Source organism: Oreochromis niloticus, linkage group LG7 (genome assembly GCF_001858045.2).
Source record: "Oreochromis niloticus isolate F11D_XX linkage group LG7, O_niloticus_UMD_NMBU, whole genome shotgun sequence".
Classification (NCBI taxonomy): Eukaryota; Metazoa; Chordata; class Actinopteri; order Cichliformes; family Cichlidae; genus Oreochromis; species Oreochromis niloticus.
This window is the reverse complement of record NC_031972.2, coordinates 63,896,529-63,917,145: the sequence shown is the minus strand read 5'-3', so window position 1 is coordinate 63,917,145 and position 20,617 is coordinate 63,896,529. Positions and strand designations below refer to the sequence as shown.

The 20,617-nt window shown below is 42.4% G+C and overlaps 1 protein-coding gene across 1 annotated transcript in view; it reads left to right on the top strand.

Moving 5' to 3' along the window:
- The first annotated feature begins 725 nt into the window (after positions 1 to 725).
- si:ch211-212o1.2 (transmembrane protein 189) overlaps positions 726 to 20,617 on the top strand; it is a 49,446-nt gene continuing 29,554 nt past the window's right edge. Inside the window, exon 1 of the mRNA XM_003458069.5 lies at positions 726 to 1,577. Within this exon, the coding sequence (XP_003458117.1) occupies positions 1,418 to 1,577 (160 nt within the window). The 5' untranslated portion in view covers positions 726 to 1,417. The remainder of the gene's footprint in view (positions 1,578 to 20,617) is intronic.

The following is a 20,617-nucleotide window of genomic DNA, read 5'->3' as shown; positions in this document are numbered from 1 at the left end:
TATTGTGCCTGATTACTGTTCATCAAGTCTGTGACCAGAGAAGGCAGTAATGTTTCGTCATTTCGTTTATATGTTCTTTTTTAAAATCTACATGGTTCAGTATTAACCTGAATTTGTGGATACAGCGATGAACTGTGACTTCCACTACAGAACTGTACCCATTCTTAGAGCGGTGTTGTCTGAGGGACTGCAGATCACACTCACTCATCCTGGTTCCTGAACTGTTTTACCTTATGCAGTCTTGAACACTTTCAGTTTTACTTCTAAAAGCCTCACTGGGATGTGGTTTGTGTGCCCACATATATGTTATCCTTTTGTCAGCTAACCAAACTAACTGCAGACGGCGTTTTTTACCATTACCACAGACATTAATTAACTAATGGGAGAATTCCATTACAGCAAAGATGATAAGAGACGAGTACATGCCAAAGGGAAAGGCTTTTAAAAACTTTAGTTTGGGCCAAAGTCAGCTAATTTTTTTTAAAGTGAATAGAATACGTAACACGAGGCATTTTGAGATAGCTGCACACAAACACACACGCGCGTTTCCACTCTTTCTTCATAAGAAAAACAAACGTGTATATACATATATATATATATATATATATATATATATAGATATATATATACATATATATATATATATATATATATATATGTATATAGATATATATATATATGTGTGTGTATGCCTTATTATTCGTCCTCCAGCTCCTGTATGTCTGGCTGATTGTTACCTTAATACTACCGTATTTGTTAAGGACAGGTCACCCGTCCATCACAGACACAGACAATCATTTAGACCCAGTTTATAAATGACCATATAACCTGAGGTGCACATGTTAAGACTGCGGGATGAAGCCTACATATCCACAGATGCTGACACCGGGCCCTTACTGTGAGGCGACAGCACCAACCACCGCGCCATCATTAGTGCTGCAACCCCAGTTAAAACAATTATAAACGTGTGTATCGATATTTAAAGACACATGATCTACAGTCTTCTGTGCACCTGCAGGCACTCGGATCGTACTTTCACTTTGTGACATCGCTGCCAAACGCAGACGGTCCCTAACGCTGACGACAGCTCGGTGAACTCTGAGGACCTGTTTTTTTCAGCGGAGACACAAATAAAGTTTGTTTATCTGAACACTTGGAACTAAACCGCGGTACATTTAACCGTCTGGTTGTCGTTTGCTGCACGTTCACAGCAGTGGCGGGTACAGCTCCGTGTAATAGGTCCGTGTGTGTATTTCCGGGTGGCACGAGGCTGCTCCGGTAACATCCCAGCTAGCATCACTCGGTTGAGCCTACCTCCTCTGCTCGGTCTCAGCGACAGCCGGAGGCCGTGACACTATCGCCCGGGACAGCTCCACGGTGGATGTCTTGTAGCTGAAAGCCCAAAGCGGGGAGAGTCATGGCGGCGTCGCTTCTCTCCGAGACCGACATCAGGCACCGGTCCATGGCGGAGGAGGATCCGAACGGTAACGAGCATGGGGCGGCTGCACGCAGCGCGGCGCCTCGCTGGGGACCGCAGCACGCCGGGGCCCGACAGCTAGCACGGCTGTACTCGCCAGGTAAAAGCGTCGTTCTTGTCCTCGGTGGTGTTAGTACCGGTGTGACTTACTGTCTGTGTGCATCAGCGGAGGCCTCACAGCCCACAGTGCGACATCAGAGCTGACAGACGCGGGGATGATGATGATGATGATGATGGTGGTGATGATGAGGGTCACTATTTTGATGGCAGTTCCGTTAACAAACTTAGCAGCGGTATGTAATTAACGACTAATTACTACAAAGACTGTGCAGCAGACTGTGAATTATTGCATTAAAACTCTGTGAAGGCCTAATGTCTAAAGGGGGGGGGGCACAGGTTTCAGCTGACTGACCCCCCAGCATGCTCACATGGTTGAAGTCTGCTGCAGGACACTCACAGCCAGCAGTCTCACTCAGATATGTTGCAGGGAAGCACAAACTTTGATTCAAGCAGCCCAGGAGAGGGTTAGGTGTACCTGTGTCTCAGGCCTCTGTTAAGCTCGTGATGGTGCACACGTTGATCCACTCACAGACATTTATGCATGTTAACAAACATTTTCTTACTGAAGGCCCACTCAGTCAGGGAGTATGTTCCTATCCATGCTTTCAAAGTGAAATGTGCTGCACGGATAGTTGGGTGTCAGTGACCGACCTCCCGCCTATCTCACATCATTTCTTGCCCCATGATTACAAGCTTATTTGTACATGTAAGTGAAGAGTGATCGAATAATCCATTTCCCAGCTCTAGGGCAGTTTTGGTAGTTTTAGGACGATCTCAGTCACCATTTAGGCTTCCCACAACTAAACGAATATGATCGAATGACGTGTGTCAACGAAAGCTTAAAGTTTCCTGGATGTCGACTAGATAAGACAGATACACAACAGACCATCGAAACAAAAATCACAGCTAAAGGTGAAGAACTTGGAACTTGAAGCAGATCGTCATCCGTTGTTTGCAAATACTTTGGATTTCTGGGAAGTGACCAACCAAGATGAAATAATGTGCAAAGAGTGCTGTGTGTCTGCAGTTACACACCACTAACTGCAGTACAACGAATGCATTAAAGCCAAGAAAAACACTGCAGTGGTTGCTAATGTGAAAAGTCCAACATCAGCCAGTGCAGCTTGTCAGCATATCCATCCAGCTCACAGAGATGCACTGAAATCACCAAAGCAGCTGCATTCCCTCTGGCCAACGATAAGTGTCCATCAAACACAGTGAGTGATGAAGACTTCTGGAAACTGGAAAAAGGAGTGGGAATACTTCACTGTACACGAAACACTGGGAAAAGAGAAGGCCGTCAAACTTTACTACTTAGTCACATGCATCATGCAGGTACAATGAGCAGGGTGCAAAACTTTATCTCCTGCCTTTAGTAGATGGATAAATTCATTATTTGTAGAGTACTGGTTTACTGCAGAGATCTGTGCATCAACAGGTGTGTCCCACCACATGGAGAAACGTAGGGCTAGGTTTGTGTGACAGTAAAACCTTTTTGTCACTAAAATCAGTGGATTGTGATGAAAAAATGCATTATCAACACAACACCACATCGTGCAGCCTGAGTGGTGATGTAGGCCTTCAAACCCATTCTGTACTTTTCTGGTTTGCTAAAGGTGAAAAATATTTTAGAAGAAGGGACGAGCTAACACCTAGGGCCGCTCAATGAATCGAATTTTAATCTCGATTACGATCTGGGTTTTCAACGATCATTAAAAATAACTGAGCCGATTATTAGCACCTCCCTCGTGCTTTACTCTCGCGCTGCTCCGTGTGGCAAATCGAGCGCACCTCTCTGCGTTTCGAACACGCGTCACAACAATTAAGAGGACCCGAGGGAAGCTCGGAAAGCTCGGAAAGCTAAGCAGAAGTTATTTGGAGAGGAGAGGATAATGGCTGCTGAAGAAAGAATGCCGTTGGTTGAAAAGAGAGGTAAAACGACTTCAGTGGTGTGGAAACCAATGTTCCCTCTAAGCTGCGCACGTGCGCAATTGCGCACTGCTGGCACGGTCTCTGCGCACAGAAAATCTGCGTTGCGCACAAAAAAAATCTAACCTGAATTGAAATTAAAATTAAAACTTTAACAATTCTGTTTTGCAGTGTTAGTCAGTAAGTGACTGGCTGCTCCCGTATGGGATTAAAACGATGCCACCTTATCCTATAGTCCAGCCAATGATGTGATTCACATTCGTATATACGCAGCCAATCAGCGTCGCTGACAGGCTATGACAGCGTCCTTATGTGCCGACACCGGTGTTTTAGCAAAGCGGCGTGGCTGATGTGCAGTGAAGCCACGTTAATGACAACGTGTCCAACCATTGGAGATGTGAGCAGGACAGACGGAACAACTGACGGAAAAAGTGTGGACTTTATACCAGTTTTTAAATTGTGTTGATCGGCCACGTAACACCAGAGTTATGATAAAAATATCTGCAATGTTTGGTTTTCTTCCTGAATACTGTCGTTGTTTATATTTACTGCGGGAAGAAACGGTAAAAACGGCGTTTTATAAGGAAAACGCTCGAAAGCCTGTGAGCAAAAACAAAACCAAAAAACCCCCCCACCCTTTCCTATTGGTCAAAAAAAGTACCGTGTCGACCAATCAAAAAATGATATGACAACGTGGCATCTAGTTGTTAAGAAACGGGGGGAAGTTTTAGGAGTGACGGCGGTGTTCTGAGATGTGAGAGATTTGAGACGTTTAGCGCAAATCTTGTGTAGTTAGTGTGTAGTTAGTGTGTAGTGTAGTCAATAGTTTTGTTGTGTGTGTCAGAACAATGAGGCGGCTGCTGAATGTTACAGGTGTTACAGCAGTGATACATCTCCTGTTGTCAGGCCTGCAGGTATCAGGCTGTTGTTCTCCTTTATCTCATAGTGCACAGAAATTATTTTTTGGAGTGGCACAAATAATTTGTGTGGCATCAGATTTGATGCAGAACAGCTGATTGTACTGTAAATAGTTTGAAATGTTTGTTTAAAAACGCCTTGGCTGCATTAAAAAAATAAATAGCTGCAAAAAACTTTGTTGTTTGCCAAACTGAGTTACTTTTTTGAAGAAGTAACTATATAATTAATTGCCCAACATTGGTCATTATATGCTGTATTTTGCAGACAGAGTTACAGGACTCTCCCAGACCACAGACTCATAATACAAGTCAGAGCTTTTTTTAAAAAGAAAAGAAAGAAAGTTGTGTTTTCAAAATTGGAGTTCAAGTTATTTTTACTTCCAATAGTGTTAACATACTACACAGGTCAGGAACAGGATTTTTTAAATTTTCATTGTAAGTGGGCTAAAGCAGTTAATTAAAAGTAGTCTAACATAAATGTAAATGCTGTAATTTGATTATTTTAATAAACCATGTAACTTGGATGGATTCGATGCTGGCGTGACCACAGTGCACACGTCTGATGTCGCTCACAGTGGTCCAAGGGACGCTCAGGGAGTTTGTGTGTTCGCTCAGACACATGAAATATTTGAGGGAACATTGGTGGAAACATTATGGGTTCGCGGAGTCAGACGTGGATCAAATATTGTGCAGTATTTTGAAGTTCACTAAACATAGATGTTTACATTTTTCATTTATTTTTTATATTGCAAACATTTGCACTGTAATCAGTATTTGCACACTATTTTATATTATTTTTTGACAATCTTTAAAGCCATTATTCAATACATTGTTATTGTTAAATAAATATCGTCAAATAATCGAGATCTCAATTTCAGTGAAAATAATCGTGATTATCATTTTTGCCATAATCGAGCAGCCCTACTAACACCTGGATGGAAGCATTGAGCGTTAAAAGTTGTAACCATCGTCAGCATGGCGTCATGTTTTGGCCTGAATCAAAGGCGACGCATGTTGATTAAATTTAGAGTAACTTCCAGTTCTGCACTTTTGTTCTGGGACGTTGCAAATAGCTTTGCATGATTCACTTTTCCTATGTTTTTCCTGCTTATCTTATACTTAATCATTTAATTCACTTCAGCACTTTTGCTCCTTTACCCTCCCTTTAAGCAAACGTGTTTCTAATAGGCGTCATGTTTAAACAGCAGGAGGTGGATGAAGCCGCTGTACTCACAGCTCTTACCCACTCCAACTCTTGTAAAGTACTTGTGTTAAAAACCTTACAGTCGGATATCAGGGCTGAGTAAGGGAGGGCGTTGTAGCCTTTCAAGAACATTTGTGATAATGATTTGTGATGATATAGAAAAACCCACTGAACAGGCGCAGCCTTTATCAGGGTAAGTAAACGATAGGTGTGTTTCATCCTTCTTTTTCGATGAGCTCCTGTCATGGATCGCACACTTTCCAAGTTAAAGTGTGAGTCTTTAGAAACATGCTACCAGCAGCAGTGTTACAATAGGAGTAACACAGCATAGGTCGAACGGACAAAAGCAGCCCAGGTAGTGCTGTCCCTAAAACATTTCAATAAACCATGTAGAATAATTGCTTAACACATTAATTTAACAATGACTAAGGTAACTTGGCCTTTTGGCCATTTAAAGCCCTGCTTTTCAATCATATAACTGCATCAGTCATTTTTCTCCACAGTTTGCTCTTCCTGTCACATGGAGTACAGCTGAGCACTGCTTAGGTTACACATCACCTTTAACTGGAACAAAAGTACTGGGCTTTGTTATTGAAGTAGCTCCTTTATTAGGTATGAAATCTTCATCAGAGGCTGAGGCCATGCAGGGCTCGCCTCCTTGTTGTGTCCACAACAGGAATGCATGGCGATGGTATAGCAATGACATCGTGATATGATGTTTTTATGTATGCCCGTATGCTGTGGACAGTGTGATACAGCACAGTCGTGGGGACGAAGCCCTTACTGCCACAGGATTCATGAGTAAAGTGTTTACAGTCTAGTGAAGTTGTTGCCTTCAGGTGTTCAGTTCGAGGACAAAATCAATGTGTGTGACAGAGTCTGCAGGAGTAATCCTCCAGTCTAGTCCTCAGGGCCCAGAGTGTGGCTGGTTTTCTTTGTTGACCGCTAGTTTAAATTCACCTTATGTCTTCCAGGACAGGTAAGTCTGATTACGCACCTAGAAAGAAAACTGCCTGGCAGAATAAAACCAAGGAGCAGTCTGAACCCTGTGGGAGAAAATCCCAGTACTGCTGTTGGGACAGGCTACAAACACCTCCATCACAACAAGGTGTAGCTCCTGTGACATCAGCCCTTATATGATGGAAGCCATTGTGGTTTTCCTGAATATTTTCCCTCCTGCATTTGTGTTTCTTTCATTAAAAAAAAAAAATCAATCAATATGTAGTTCATTGTAGTTCAGTATGTCTTATGGAAATAATTAAATCCATGTTTTCACAGTGGGATGTTTAGCCTCCCTAACACTTCCACGTTTTGTGGTTTATTGATTGGTGAAATAGATGACAACAATTTAAGGCACAAGATAAATTGAGCTATTTCATCAGCGGACATGCGTTGCTTTTGGCACGAGGGTGGGCACGCTGTGGCTCAGACCTAAGCAAAGACAACCTGTGTTACCAGTTGTGCATCAAGCTGGCTTGTGCCACTTTTTGCCCGACCATCTGCCCTGCGTCTCACTTCACTGAGCATTTTAATTGCCTCTGGTCGAGATATGCTGGCAACTTGTTGACAATTTCTAAAAAAGGAATGATGATCAGAGAAAAAAAGGTTTGCACCACTATCTCCTAGAGCTGGGCGATAAAACGATAACGATATGTATTGCGAAATAACTTTTTCTCGATAGAAAAATTAAACTATTGCGATAGACCTCATCTCTCTTGTCCTCTTAAAAAAAAAAAAGAACAGCCAATCCAAATTAAGTAGCGCAGAGCCGAACCAATCACAGCCGCAGCATCACGTCACGTGACTTGTTACGTACAGCACAAGCGCCAAGGCGCACATGTGTATTTGTTTTTGCAGCCTAGTTTGCCGACTAGAGAAAAATCAACCGAGAGCGTGAGTGAAGGTTACCGAAGAAAAGACAGATGATGGTTCCAATTCCGGAGAGCTTGTCGAACAGAAGGGCCACAGAAGTTCCGTAGTGTGAAGGTATTTCGGCTATTTCAAGTCTGACAAAAAACAGAGTAGCGCGCACTGTAAATTGTGCCGAAAGCAAGTCTGGAAATACAATAAAGCGGTGCATGCTCAATCTCTGACTGAAAGCGCTGATTCGTCATTCGGCTTTTGTCAGACTAAAGTAACTGTTAAAACTGTTTGAAAAGCTAAGCTATACAACAAGGAGAGATTGAGAATTTCCTTTTAGTTCTCAGTTTATTTGATATTGACAAAAGTTAGTCAATTTTGTCTGTTCTTCTGTAAAACGGCCTAAGATTTATTTTTAGAATTAATATTTTGTTTCTAAGTGGAATTGACAATTTAGTCTGTTTTGTTTGTTCTATTTTGAAACTTAAAGGCTTTAGCGGCTGCCTTTTGTGTAGTTTGCAATATTTGCCTTTATTTATCTGAAACTGAAGCCTCATGTTCCTTAAGTACATCTGCCCTGTTGAACTTATTATGGGAAATAAATATTTAAATCAAAACAAGCTGCTGATTATTTCACATTTTACTTGTGAGCAACAGCACATTTAAATCTTACAAATATAGTTATTTGGCTTATATCGTGATATATATCGTTATCGCCTGAAATGAAAAAAACATATCGTGATATGAAAAAATCTTATATCGCCCAGCTCTACTATCTCCACACGTAACATACCTGGTGAGGTAAATTTGGTTCATATTTACAAACCTGTTGTGTTTGTGCCCCAGAGCGACTCGCTGAAAAGGCTCCTCAAGATTTATTATAACGTTCATTTTCATTTAAAATCAGCCATCACCCCTGACTTTAGTGGAACCTGGGGTCACCAGTCGTCCTATTTTTAGTCACTGTGAGTAACAGAGTCACCTTCGCCATTAGTGGAATTGGATCTAGTCTGTTATTCAATGCAATTACATTAGTGAGATAACATCTCAGCTCTGATATTTGAGTTTTTCTTTCCTGCTGTTGCCAGGCAACACAAACATTACACATTAATGTAACCAGATGGGTTTACCTGCACACAGCCGGTCACACACAAGAGATTATTGAAGTTATTTAGGAAAGAAATGGATCGTGTGAGGTACGAGAGATGTTTGACCAGAATTAGGTTTTTGTTTGTGTGGATGTGTGATTCAGAAATCACAGCTCGACTGGACGAGGAACAGTTGACATGATTGTCTGACTGCCATGTTTAATAACTTGTAATTGCTAGCATACTGTGTGTAAAAGGAACATCACACACAGGCTGTTAAATAATCACATGTGTAATATTCTGATCAGAAGACATCTTAATTGCTAAATGTAGATAAATGAGCATTATTATTATTATTGGCTGAATTCAGATCTGGACTGGGACAAAAAAAACAGGCAAGTTTGGTCCAGACGGCCCACCGTGATTGGTCAAAAACAGCGCTGATGGTCCAGTTCAATAAATATATATATAACTTTTGGTCAGCAGACAAAGCTGGTGCTCATAGGCGAGGGTAGGACAGGTAAGCTGACAGCTACCCACAGCTCTGTCTTCAGCGTTGCTGCCCCAGTCCTTCCCCTTCTGGACTAAACTCCCGCCCAAACTCCTCCACTCAGAGCAGCAGCTTCTTCCTGACCTGGAGTGGACACTAGGGCAGGGCAATATGGCCAAAAATATTTATCACGATATATATTTGAAAATTTGCGATAATGATATAACTGATGATATAATTGACAGTATAATATGGCCCTGCCCTAGTGGACACTTTTCCGTATTGGAACCATCTGGGAACTATGGGCTCAGATTTGGAGGGTATTCTGACGCAGACTTTATTAATCCCACACTGGGGAAAATCGCATGCACTGATTCTCACTTAGGGCTGGCCCATATCATACCGTTCACAGTAATACCGGTATAATGGTAGGCAATGATAAGAAAATGAAATATCGCGATAGAATATGGGTAAAATGCACATGCGCAGTGCCTTTGTTTTCATACGCACATGGCAGAAAAAGCATGGCGGCAACGGAGAATGAGAAGGGGGAAAGCGGATCGTTAAATGAAGCAGATGAACCAGAACTGGTTTGTAAAAATGCTGCAACTTCAGTGGTGTGGCACTGGTTTGGCTTTCGTCCGTCAGATACACACCAAAGCACAGTTTTTGGTAGAGCATGCTAGCGGGCCGTCGTTATTACCGAACTGATTTTATGTGGTACACGGCGCTCAAAAATCTGCCAAAAAATGTTTTAGTACGACTTTGCTAAGCTGCGAAGCCGCACCGCTTGATGGATTGTCGGAGCATTATGGCTATCGTAGTCAGGAGCCTCGCGGAGTGATACGTACTGTGCTTCAACATAATATTACCGTACTGTGTGTGTATAACCTCTTTTTAAGTTTTGTGGATATTATACATAGTTATGCTGAGGATATGTCGGCCAGTTTCCACTGGAAATGCCTTTTTGTTAAACTGTCAGTGAGGAATTTGCACTGTTAAATTTTTATATAACTTTAATGCACATAAAAAACAGCTGCTTGTTTAAGTGAAAATACATTGATGAGGTTTTTTTGCACTAATAAAGTTGTGGAGTTGTAAACTACAGGGTGGGCCATTTATATGGATACACCGTAATAACATGGGAATGGTTGGTGATATTAAAGTCCTGTTTGTGGCACATTAGTATATGTGAGGGGGAAAACTCCTCAAGATGGGTGGTGACCATGGTGGCCATTTAGAAGTCGGCCATCTTGGATACAACTTTTGTTTTTCCAATAGGAAGAGGGCCATGTGACACATCAAACTTATTGGTAATGTCACAAGAAAAACAATGGTGTGCTTGGTTTCAACGTAACTTTATTCTTTCATGAGTTATTTACAAGTTTCTGACCACTTTTAAAATGTGTTCAGTGTGCTGCCCATTGTGTTGGATTGTCAATGCAACCCTCTTCTCCCACTCTTCACACACTGATAGCAACACCGCAGGAGAAATGCCAGCACAGGCATCCAGTATCCGTAGTTTCAGGTGCTGCACATCTCGTATCTTCACACCATAGACAATTGCCTTCAGATGACCCCAAAGATAAAAGTCTGAGGGGGTCAGATCGGGAGACCTTGGGGGCCATTCAACTGGCCCACGATGACCAATCCACTTTCCAGGAAACTGTTCATCTAGGAATGCTCGGACCTGGCACCCATAATGTGGTGGTCCACCATCTTGCTGGAAAAACTCAGGGAACGTGCCAGCTTCAGTGCATAAAGAGGGAAACACATCATCATGTAGCAATTTCAAATATCCAGTGGCCTTGAGGTTTCCATTGATGAAGAATGGACCCACTATCGTTGTACCCCATATACCACACCAAACCATCACTTTTGTTGTTCCAACAGTCTTGGAGGGATCCATCCAATGTGGGTTAGTGTCAGACCAATAGCGGTGTTTTGTTTGTTAACTTCACCATTCACATAAAAGTTTGCCTCATCACTGAACAAAATCTTCTGCATGAACTGAGGGTCCTGTTCCAATTTTTGTTTTGCCCATTCTGCAAATTCTGTGCGCCGATCTGGGTCATCCTCGTTGAGATGCTGCAGTAGCTGGAGTTTGTAAGGGTGCCATTTGTGAGTAGCTAATATCCGCCGAAGGGATGTTCGACTAATGCCACTCTCCAGTGACATGCGGCGAGTGCTACGCTGTGGGCTCTTGCTGAATGAAGCTAGGACAGCCACTGATGTTTCTTCTTTCTTGCGTCCACATTTTGGCAAATCCAACACTGAACCAGTTTCACGAAACTTAGCAAGCAGTTTGCTAACTGTAGCATGGGAGATGGGTGGTCTCGTAGGCTGTCTTGCATATCAACACGATTTCGATCCGCTCCTCACGTGTTAACCTCTTCGACACGTCAATGGCTGTGAACAAAGAGAAACTTGTAAATAACTCATGAAAGAATAAAGTTACGTTGAAACCAAGCACACCATTGTTTTTCTTGTGACATTACCAATAAGTTTGATGTGTCACATGGCCCTCTTCCTATTGAAAAAACAAAAGTTGTATCCAAGATGGCCGACTTCTAAATGGCCACCATGGTCACCACCCATCTTGAGGAGTTTTCCCCCTCACATATACTAATGTGCCACAAACAGGACTTTAATATCACCAACCATTCCCATGTTATTACAGTGTATCCATATAAATGGCCCACCCTGTATTTTGTCTCGTGTCAATTATATCGTCAGTTATATCGTTATCGCAAATTTTCAAATATATATCATGATAAATATTTTTGGCCATATTGCCCCGCCCTTTTCTCACTTACATCACGCTCGGCTGCAGGTTTGCAAAATAAAGTAAAATTTATTTTTCAACATTAGCTGAATGTAGCCGTTAAGTCCATGAATGAATCAGCGTCCTGATAAAAATATAAATAAATATAAAGTGTACTGAGCTATGGATCTCGGGGTGATGTCTGCTGGTGAGTAGCACGTGGCATTAATCTCTCAGACACACCAGTTTGTTGCCATGATTGTCCAATTATTGCTTCTCAGCACAGAACCTTATAGAGTGAGGTAATAATAATAAAACCATAACACTGAACACAAGTTTTAAAAATGCTTTATTCTTCTGAGCTCCAGTCGCCTGCCTTCGTCCTGTGCAGAAGGAAGCTTCTGCATGCAGAGTCGTGCACTCACGGCAGGATGCAGACATGGATGTGATCGAAGCCGTAGTGCTCGCTTGTTTTGGATCCTACCTGCTCACAAAATGGTCTTTTTGGAGTAGCTGGTTTGTCATATATGAAAAGGGCACACAAAATACTACCTGTTCATAAACATTACTTTATGGACTCATAGGAAAAGTACATGTACATTTGATTTTGGAATTAGCGTTTATTTATGTTTAAAACAATACTGTACTATACTGAAAACAGCACTAAGGTCTCAGGCTGTAAAAACTGAAACGTTGAACCAGAAACCTTCAAAAATGGTCCATAAAACTGAGAACATCCTCACTGTGCTGCTTTAAAGCTAAAGAGCATTACTCTTCTTTGAATGAGAATAGGAAGAATTGAAAAAACTGAACACTGTGTGTGGTAAGAAAGCATGGCAGCGTCATCCTGACTCAGCTGTAGGCTCATTCTGTTCTAAACAGATTTCAAATTAATTTTAGTATCAACATATAGATTGGTTCGTCTCTCTCTATCAATGTTGGGATCACAGTTTTTGATTTTAAAAAAGACATTTTGGTGACACTGATGTAGGAGGGATGATGTTGATCGAGGACCTGGCCGTGTTTACTGGCCTGTGGTTGTTGTTGACAGTAGCACTGATTGATGGTTAAGAGGATCACGCATGCATTTGGGGTCCTGACACTTTATCCCCTCTCACTTAGTGACCGCGGCGCTTAGTTAGCACACTGACTTTGGGTAAAAATAGCACACAAGGCTTAAATATGGGTAGCATTATGATGCAACACAAGCTGCTGTTAAACTTCAGATTGGTGTGTTACACAGTGTTACTCAGCAGTAAAGTTTATACCAGGTCATTAAACTTTTGGAGGAGCTTTGTTCTTTCCCTGTACTTCTGAGTGAGCGACTGTAGTCTGTTAGCTTTGCTGCTCTCACACTTTCAGAGCGACCTGAAGATCACGGACGAGCCCCCGCAGACAGCCAGGCAGGTGTCCGTCATCTGACACTCGTTCGTTTCTACTTGCGTCGACCGAGTGCGTTGTGACTTTGGTAACATACTTGAGGGAAGTAGGTCAGACCTTCCGAACAATGAACGATCGATAGTAAAACTTTACTGGGAGCGCAAACAATAAAAAGCCACCATAACCTTCAAAGATGTGACCAACGCCCTTTTTTAAGGTTTGGTCCTCACATCAGAGGTTAGCATGCAGACAGTTATGGTTTTATGGACACAGGCTTTCACATCTGCCCAGTCCAACACTAAACATGTCCTGGACTGTAGTAAGGACAAGGTCAGGTATCAGACTTAGCTGAATTAGCTGCTTTGATTGTTGAGAGTGTAATGAGTGTTTAATGTAAATATTATTCAGCTTTTCAAATAAAACAGTTATTTAAGTTTTTCCCATAAAAACAAACGATCCAAATCTATCTGAAAGGGATCGAGCTGAGAGAACGTGAAAAAGAAAAACTGGTAGTTATGTATAATCTGTTGTTGGGTTGGCAGCTGAATTCCCCGGTGCCGCATCTGAATCCCATCGTGATTTGCTTTTGTGTATTTCTGGGGTATTTTACCTTAAAAGCCTCAAAGGCATATTTTCAAAAATAAGCGATGCAGTTTGAACACCAGATTTGATGTGTCGATGCCCAAATCTGGTCTTGGACTGTTTTTTCTGAGGTCCTGTCGTAAAGTGTGTCGCTTGATTTCGACATAACGACATTCAATAAAAGTGTCCGTGGATAAAGCTCGCTTTCTCGTTGCGACTTGTAAATGTATCGTAATCCAGCGGTCCCCAAGCGTTTTTGGGCCACGGACCGGTTTAATGTCAGACAATATTTTCACGGACCGGCCTTTAAGGTGTGGCGGATAAATACAACAAAATAAAATGATACGACCGAGACAAAAACTGTGGGATTTTGTAAATATAATAATAAACGCGAATTCACTGTGTAACTGTGTAACTTAGCAGCGTCCTCCTGAAATGCGCCAACAACATTAAGAGTAACATCCTCCTCTCTGCCCCATAATGCTCTCTGGTCACTATGGAACGCGTAAATAGTTCTTTCAAACTAAGACACACAACTGCAACACAGGAAAAGACGATAAAACCCTGAAAACCATAAATTTCACACCTGAGCCTGAACTCTTGCGGCCCGGTACTGCTCCGTGGCCCGGGGTTGGGGACCGCTGTCGTAAAGGGAAAGAAGAATGGGACAAGTTTTTATTTTTTTAGATGTCAGGGGTGAGGATGGCTAGTTTTATGGCGTGGATGATGGCTTCTGGCTTATCGCAGATTTAGTTTTTTAATTCAACATTTCAAATAATTTTGTCTTGAATGATATCGGATGAGCAGGTAAAGCTCTGAGTTACCAGCGTTCGTACTGAAAGAGTGAATTTTAGGTTCTGGGTGTTTGTTGCTGTTCTTTTTGAGTTTTCCTCGGTTTGGCCGAGCGTCGCTGTTTGTGAAGCACAGGGGCAGCTGTCAGCCACATAAACTTTAATGGCCTTTCCCAGAGGAAAATGTGGTTTTTGGGGTTAAAACTAGAGGCCGGTGGCTTCCTGGCTGTAATAAGAGCACGGTTATGTGTGTGCACATTTGCTTCTTCACCAGGTGAATCTCTAAATGACTTAGAAGCGTTCCCTCATTTCAGCCAAAGGGCACAGCAGGCGGCAAGTGGAAGATATGCTCAGCGAAGCTAACAATGCTGCCGAGCCATTTTATGAAAACTTAAAAGCAAAAATGTTCCCCCACATGCTGACAAGTGTCTGTTTAAAGAAAAATAAACAGCTAAAATTCAAAATGTCAAAGTGTCCATTTAAGGGAGCGTCACGCTGTTATGTGCTTAGTTGTTTGGGTTCGGTTCAGCGTCCGTAGGAGGTAAATCTAAATAGCAGTTTGGCTTGTTAGAGTTTGGAGAAGTTTGATGAGGCGTTGGCAATGCTCCGTAGAGCCAAACATGGGCTCATTACAGCAAAGCGAGGATGGACAAACAGCTGGATATATCTCCCTGTGCCTCTGTTTCTGCATCTCTCCGTTTCTCTCATTCATCCCCTCGTCTCTCCTCGGTCCTGCCGTATGTCTGAAGTGTCACGGTCTGCTGCTCCTCTCCTCTCCGCTCCCCCTTTTTAAATGTATCATCGACTTCCACGTATCACACGTTTCTATTGAGTACAGTGGAAGACTCTCTGACGTGCGTGCACATGTGTGGTCTCCCCGGAGGCTCTAGTGTCCGTGGGTGTGAGTGATCTTCAACCTCATCCAGCTCATCTGCCACCCTGCTTAAACACAAACACGCACTTCCTTATGTGTGCACGAACTAATTGGTCTTTTGAACCTGTGAGCAGTGCTGAAAGAATAAACACAAAGAGCCATATTTACATGCTTAATAACTAAATTATTTATCACAAGTCCCACCTGTGTGAGCTACAAAATCCTGACAGGTGTATAACTGAAGCTTTCACGAGTCACACCTTCCTGCCTGTGAACAGAACGATGGCTTTTAAGTTGAGGGCTGCAGATTGATCTAAAAGGACTTTACCTGAAGCCTGCTGTGCACCTGAACAGGCATTATGGTTAAATGCACTTCTTTTTCCCAGCGAGCGGCTGGATGTTAACAAACAACAATGACGAGGCAGCTACAAACTGAGTGTTTCAACAAAATCAGACGGGTTGCTGTATCTGTTTCAATAATGTAGGACAGTCAAACATCATTTGTAATTAGTTATGGGTGTTTTGATTTTAGTTCACATTGATTTAAAAAACACAGCAACTATATTTTTATTGTTGATGACGTTAGTCAGTCATGTTGCTATGCTAATGTGAGCTATTTTTTTGCCTTCACCCAATACATTTGGCTTAATTTCTTTCTGTGGTGCACATTTAAACTCACACTTGTCTTAAAGTCTGCGTCGTTTGATGACCTACAGTGCTAAACATAAAGGTTCACGTCCTTGAATTGTCATTTGAGGCCTCAGAAACAAGTTGGTCCTCACAGACTCTGATGTGAACGTTTACAGTAGGCCAACGTTGTTTAGTCTGATTAGCAGGTGTACTGTGTGCAGTTTTAGTGTTCCTGTTGTCATCATACTGTCATGTTGTCAGTACATTCACAGAAACATTAGGCTCTGACATATATGAGTTCATGTGCCCAGTTACAAAGCTTTTCCTTATAATCATGTTATTGTGAAATAAGAGCACAAGACAAAAACATGTTAGCTGACTTGGAAAAATAAAACTAGTCTTAATTAAGAAACATCCGTGTGTGCACGCCCAGGGTCATGATTGCAGGAAAAATTATGGCTGCAGTGGAAATGCATAGTTGTGCTCAGCCCCAGGAATGGAGCACCGTCGACTTCCATCTAGTCCCGTCGTGGAGAACGACACACCTGAGTGACATGAGTGACACTTTCACCTCTAAAATCAGACTGATTGTTCTCTTAAAGATGAGCTTCTGTGATTTCTCTCTCTTCTTATATGTGGCAGTTCACACACACACACACACACACTGCCTGACTCCCTGAACTATTGACCTCAGGGCCGTAAAGGTCAGGGGTCACAAACCTTTGGATCACGTGTGTCAAGCCCAGAGGAACACGTGGACTGTGCTTGGCTTTAACCTCTGTGTGTGATCGTGACCTCAGCGTCTGTGTGGCTGCTGCGAGCTGCAGAGGACCGTTATCGCAGAGTCAGCACAATCAGAACATTAAATTGGCCCGATGCATTTTTTTTTGCCCTGGATTATTAATAAAGAGAAGGAGAGATGATACTTTTTTTCTTTTTCCTCACACTTACGTGAAATTTACTGTTGTAATTTACCAAAAGAAGTCATATGTGCATCTGTGTTTGTGATTAATGCTGTCGGTCGAGGTGTCAAAACAATAATTAAATATGCAAAATGTAAATATACAGTATATAAATACATCTTCAGGTGTATTTAGATTACAGGTGCCGATGTACTTGAGATGTCATTTTTTTCATGTCTCCCTCGCTTTATCTGAAAATGGATTTAATCATTTTCAGATAAAGCGAGGGAGACATCACATTTCATCACATTTCCAACTAAGAAGAAGAATATACTGCTATTTATCTATCACACAGCTTTTATTTTAGTTTTACTGATGTTATATGAGAATATTCAGCAGATTGACTCGAGGTCAAATGTTTTTGGTCGACAGTAATGATTCTGGGTTTTGAGAAGTGTATGGACTTATGCTCTGCCTCTGTTTGTGTCTGACTGCATTACTGCCACACTGGTTTGTTTCCTTGATAATGGTGAGGAAGTATGCTGTCAAGCTGCTGTAAATCTGAAGGAAATCTCTTCATATGTGGAACCAAAGTGGACTGAAGGATAAACTGAGTAGAATTTGGTGGGCAAAGGTCACTTTGGTCTATTCAAGCACATTCAAGCAATTTCAAACAAACATAAATATGAAAATATAAAAGGGCTGCGTTATGAATAAAGACAGCAGCTTTTTAAATTGTTGGAAAACCAAAAAGTTGAAGGAAAATTCTGTGATTGTTAATTAGCACATCCTTCTGCAACAGTTTAGCCACTTGAAATAGAACAGAGATTAAATTGTGAGTTTGATTTTCCTCACTGTTTAATGTAATTTAACCATTCGGCTCATGGTACGGCCATCTGAAGTTGGAATTTTCACCTGGAATTCTCCCTCAACTTCCAACATAGAGAGTCGAAGCGGTTCACGGCTGCATTGCTAACGATCTAACATAACGACAGTAAACAGTACTGAAACTGTAACATGGTGCTGCTGCTGTCTATTTGTGACTCACACACACACACACACACACAGAGCATCGATGAGGGTTTATCCATGACTGTGCTGCATGCGTATTGTGCAGCATTGCTGCTGATGCATGAATGGTTCTACTTTGCTAAGGAGCCAAACAAATCCCATTTTTCCCAAAGTTTACAGCTTTACTGCTGGAACGCGCTCAGGAGTGAGTTCAATCTGAATCAAACATCAGATAACTTTATTGGAACGTTTGGCTCATTATTCCCACAAACCTGCGTGGTAACGTAACGATGTATAACACAGAACAGTACTTCCTATACGAAGCTGATTCAAACTTGGACAAACAACCCAAACATATTAAATGGTAAATGGCCTGCATTTGTATAGCGCTTTACTCAGTCCCTAAGGACCCCAAAGCGCTTTACACTACATTCAGTCATTCACACACTGGTGATGGCAAGCTACATTGTAGCCACAGCTGCCCTGGGGCGCACTGACAGAGGCAAGGCTGCCGGACACTGGCGCCACCGGGCCCTCTGACCACCACCAGTAGGCAAACATGGGGTTAGTATCTTGCCTAAGGATATTTGGCATGCAGCCAGGAGGCAACCTGGGATCAAACCACCGACCTTCTGATTGGTGGGGGACCTGCTCTGCCACCTGAGCTACAGCCACCAGATAAAGCTGTTCTTCACGGTGCTTTACGAGTTGACAGCCCTCTGTGTTTTACTTGAAGCGAAGTTGCAGTGGAGTCAGAGTGAGCCCCACTGACGGATGACAAACGTATTCTGGTCTGGAGATCTGCAGATGGCCCCGCCCCTCCCTGAGCCCGGTTCGGCTGGAGGTTTCTTCCTGTTAAAAGGGAGGTTTTCCTTCCCACTGTCGCTTGCTCAAAGGACTGTTGTTTGATTTTTGGGTTTTCTCTGTGTGTATTGTACAGTTTTTAACAACTGCTGTTGTGCTAAATAAGTAAAACTGAACTGAACTTTGAGACAAAGGGACTGAGGCGACCACCAATGGGAGCACAGTATTGATTGACATACTGGAGAGTAGAGCTGGGCGATATGGCCTAAAATCCATCCATTACACACTATAAGGCGCACTTAAAATCCTTTAATTTCCTCCGGTGCGCCTTATGTATGAATTCTGGTTGTGCTTACTGACCTCGAACTGATTTTATGTGGTACACGGCGCTTCAAAATCTGTCAAAAATGTTTTAGTATGACTTTGGCAAGCTAGGAAGCTGCACCACTTGATGGATTGTCGGAGCATTACGGCTGCTGTAGTCAGGAGCCTTGCGGAGTAATCTGGGTCCTAAACTCCATCCGGTTCAGGTCCCAAAGTCACACGATCACTGCGGCATCACTGAGAGTTACAAACTGTCTAAATTCTTTCATCTTTAATAAAATGATCAGCGTTGCTGCTTTACCAGGTGTAACAAATAAGTTTAACTTCCAGGCATCCATGAAAACAGGATTTATTACATTTAACGGAGTTAGAACAGGAAGTTAGCTCGCTAGCTTCCACCTAAACATGATATAGCATGTTCTGACTGAGAGATTTCTGAAACATTCAAACGTACACCTAAATGAAGACTGAAAACTAAACAGCAGTGACGTTTGTAGGGTTACTGAAGTTGGGCTAGCTGCTATATAATGATGTGCTACGTGATCGCTAGCAAAACAGCTACGTTAGCATAACATTAGCACAGTGAAGTTGAAGGATGGCCTCTAACTTTTTTCCACTCGATAAAAGTTAACGTGAGGGTTTCTGGTGGTTAGGGACAAATGCAATCGCATGGCAGGATGCTGTAAACGGACCAAACTTCAGTCAGGAGAACAACTGAGATAATCCATCCAATAGTCATTAATATACTGCAACAAAATGGGAATAGAGCAGTTGTTAGGGAATTCAGCATTAATGAATCAATGGTACAGAAGTGGAGGAAGCGCAGTTTTTGGCTTTCCCCATATTCCAAAAGTGCTTCGTCTCTTTGCTGTTACTGTCGCCCGGCATAATTTGCAGATGATGTTGTTCGCAGCTGCTGTGATGCTTTCGACCAAAACAGGCGCAGCTTGATGACACCATCAACATGCGCTATCGCGCTAGAGCAGTATAGTCAAAATCTCTACCGTTGGCCAAATTTATATCGTTTCTACCGTATACAGTTTATACCGCCCACCCCTACTGGAGAGCAGATAATATTACTTAGACAACTGCAGCGCCAGTGAAGTCTGTCCATCAGAACTCAATGAAGAGACATTTGATCATTTTCTGATTTTCCTCCTTTTCAGTCAGCTGGACTCAAACATTGAGAATACTTCTGCAATTCAGTCTTTTGATGGCGAGTGACTTCATTTAGCATGCTCTCTCCCTCTCTCTCACACACACACACACACACACACACATACACAGACGTGTGAGCGCTCTACTTCCTGCTTTTACCTGAAGCTTCTCCACATAGCTTTAACCTGCTCTGCTTTTGTCTGAAGCTGGCGCTCAGACCTGCAGGCCGGCCGTCTTCATTGCAGTTAATGTGTCCTCACACGCCACCTTTGTTCCAAACAGGAGTTAAGATATTCACCTTTTTGTTGCTGTTTGTTGCCTTGTTTACCTTCTCTTTATACTGTTTATACCACCTGTTTCACTAGCATCAGA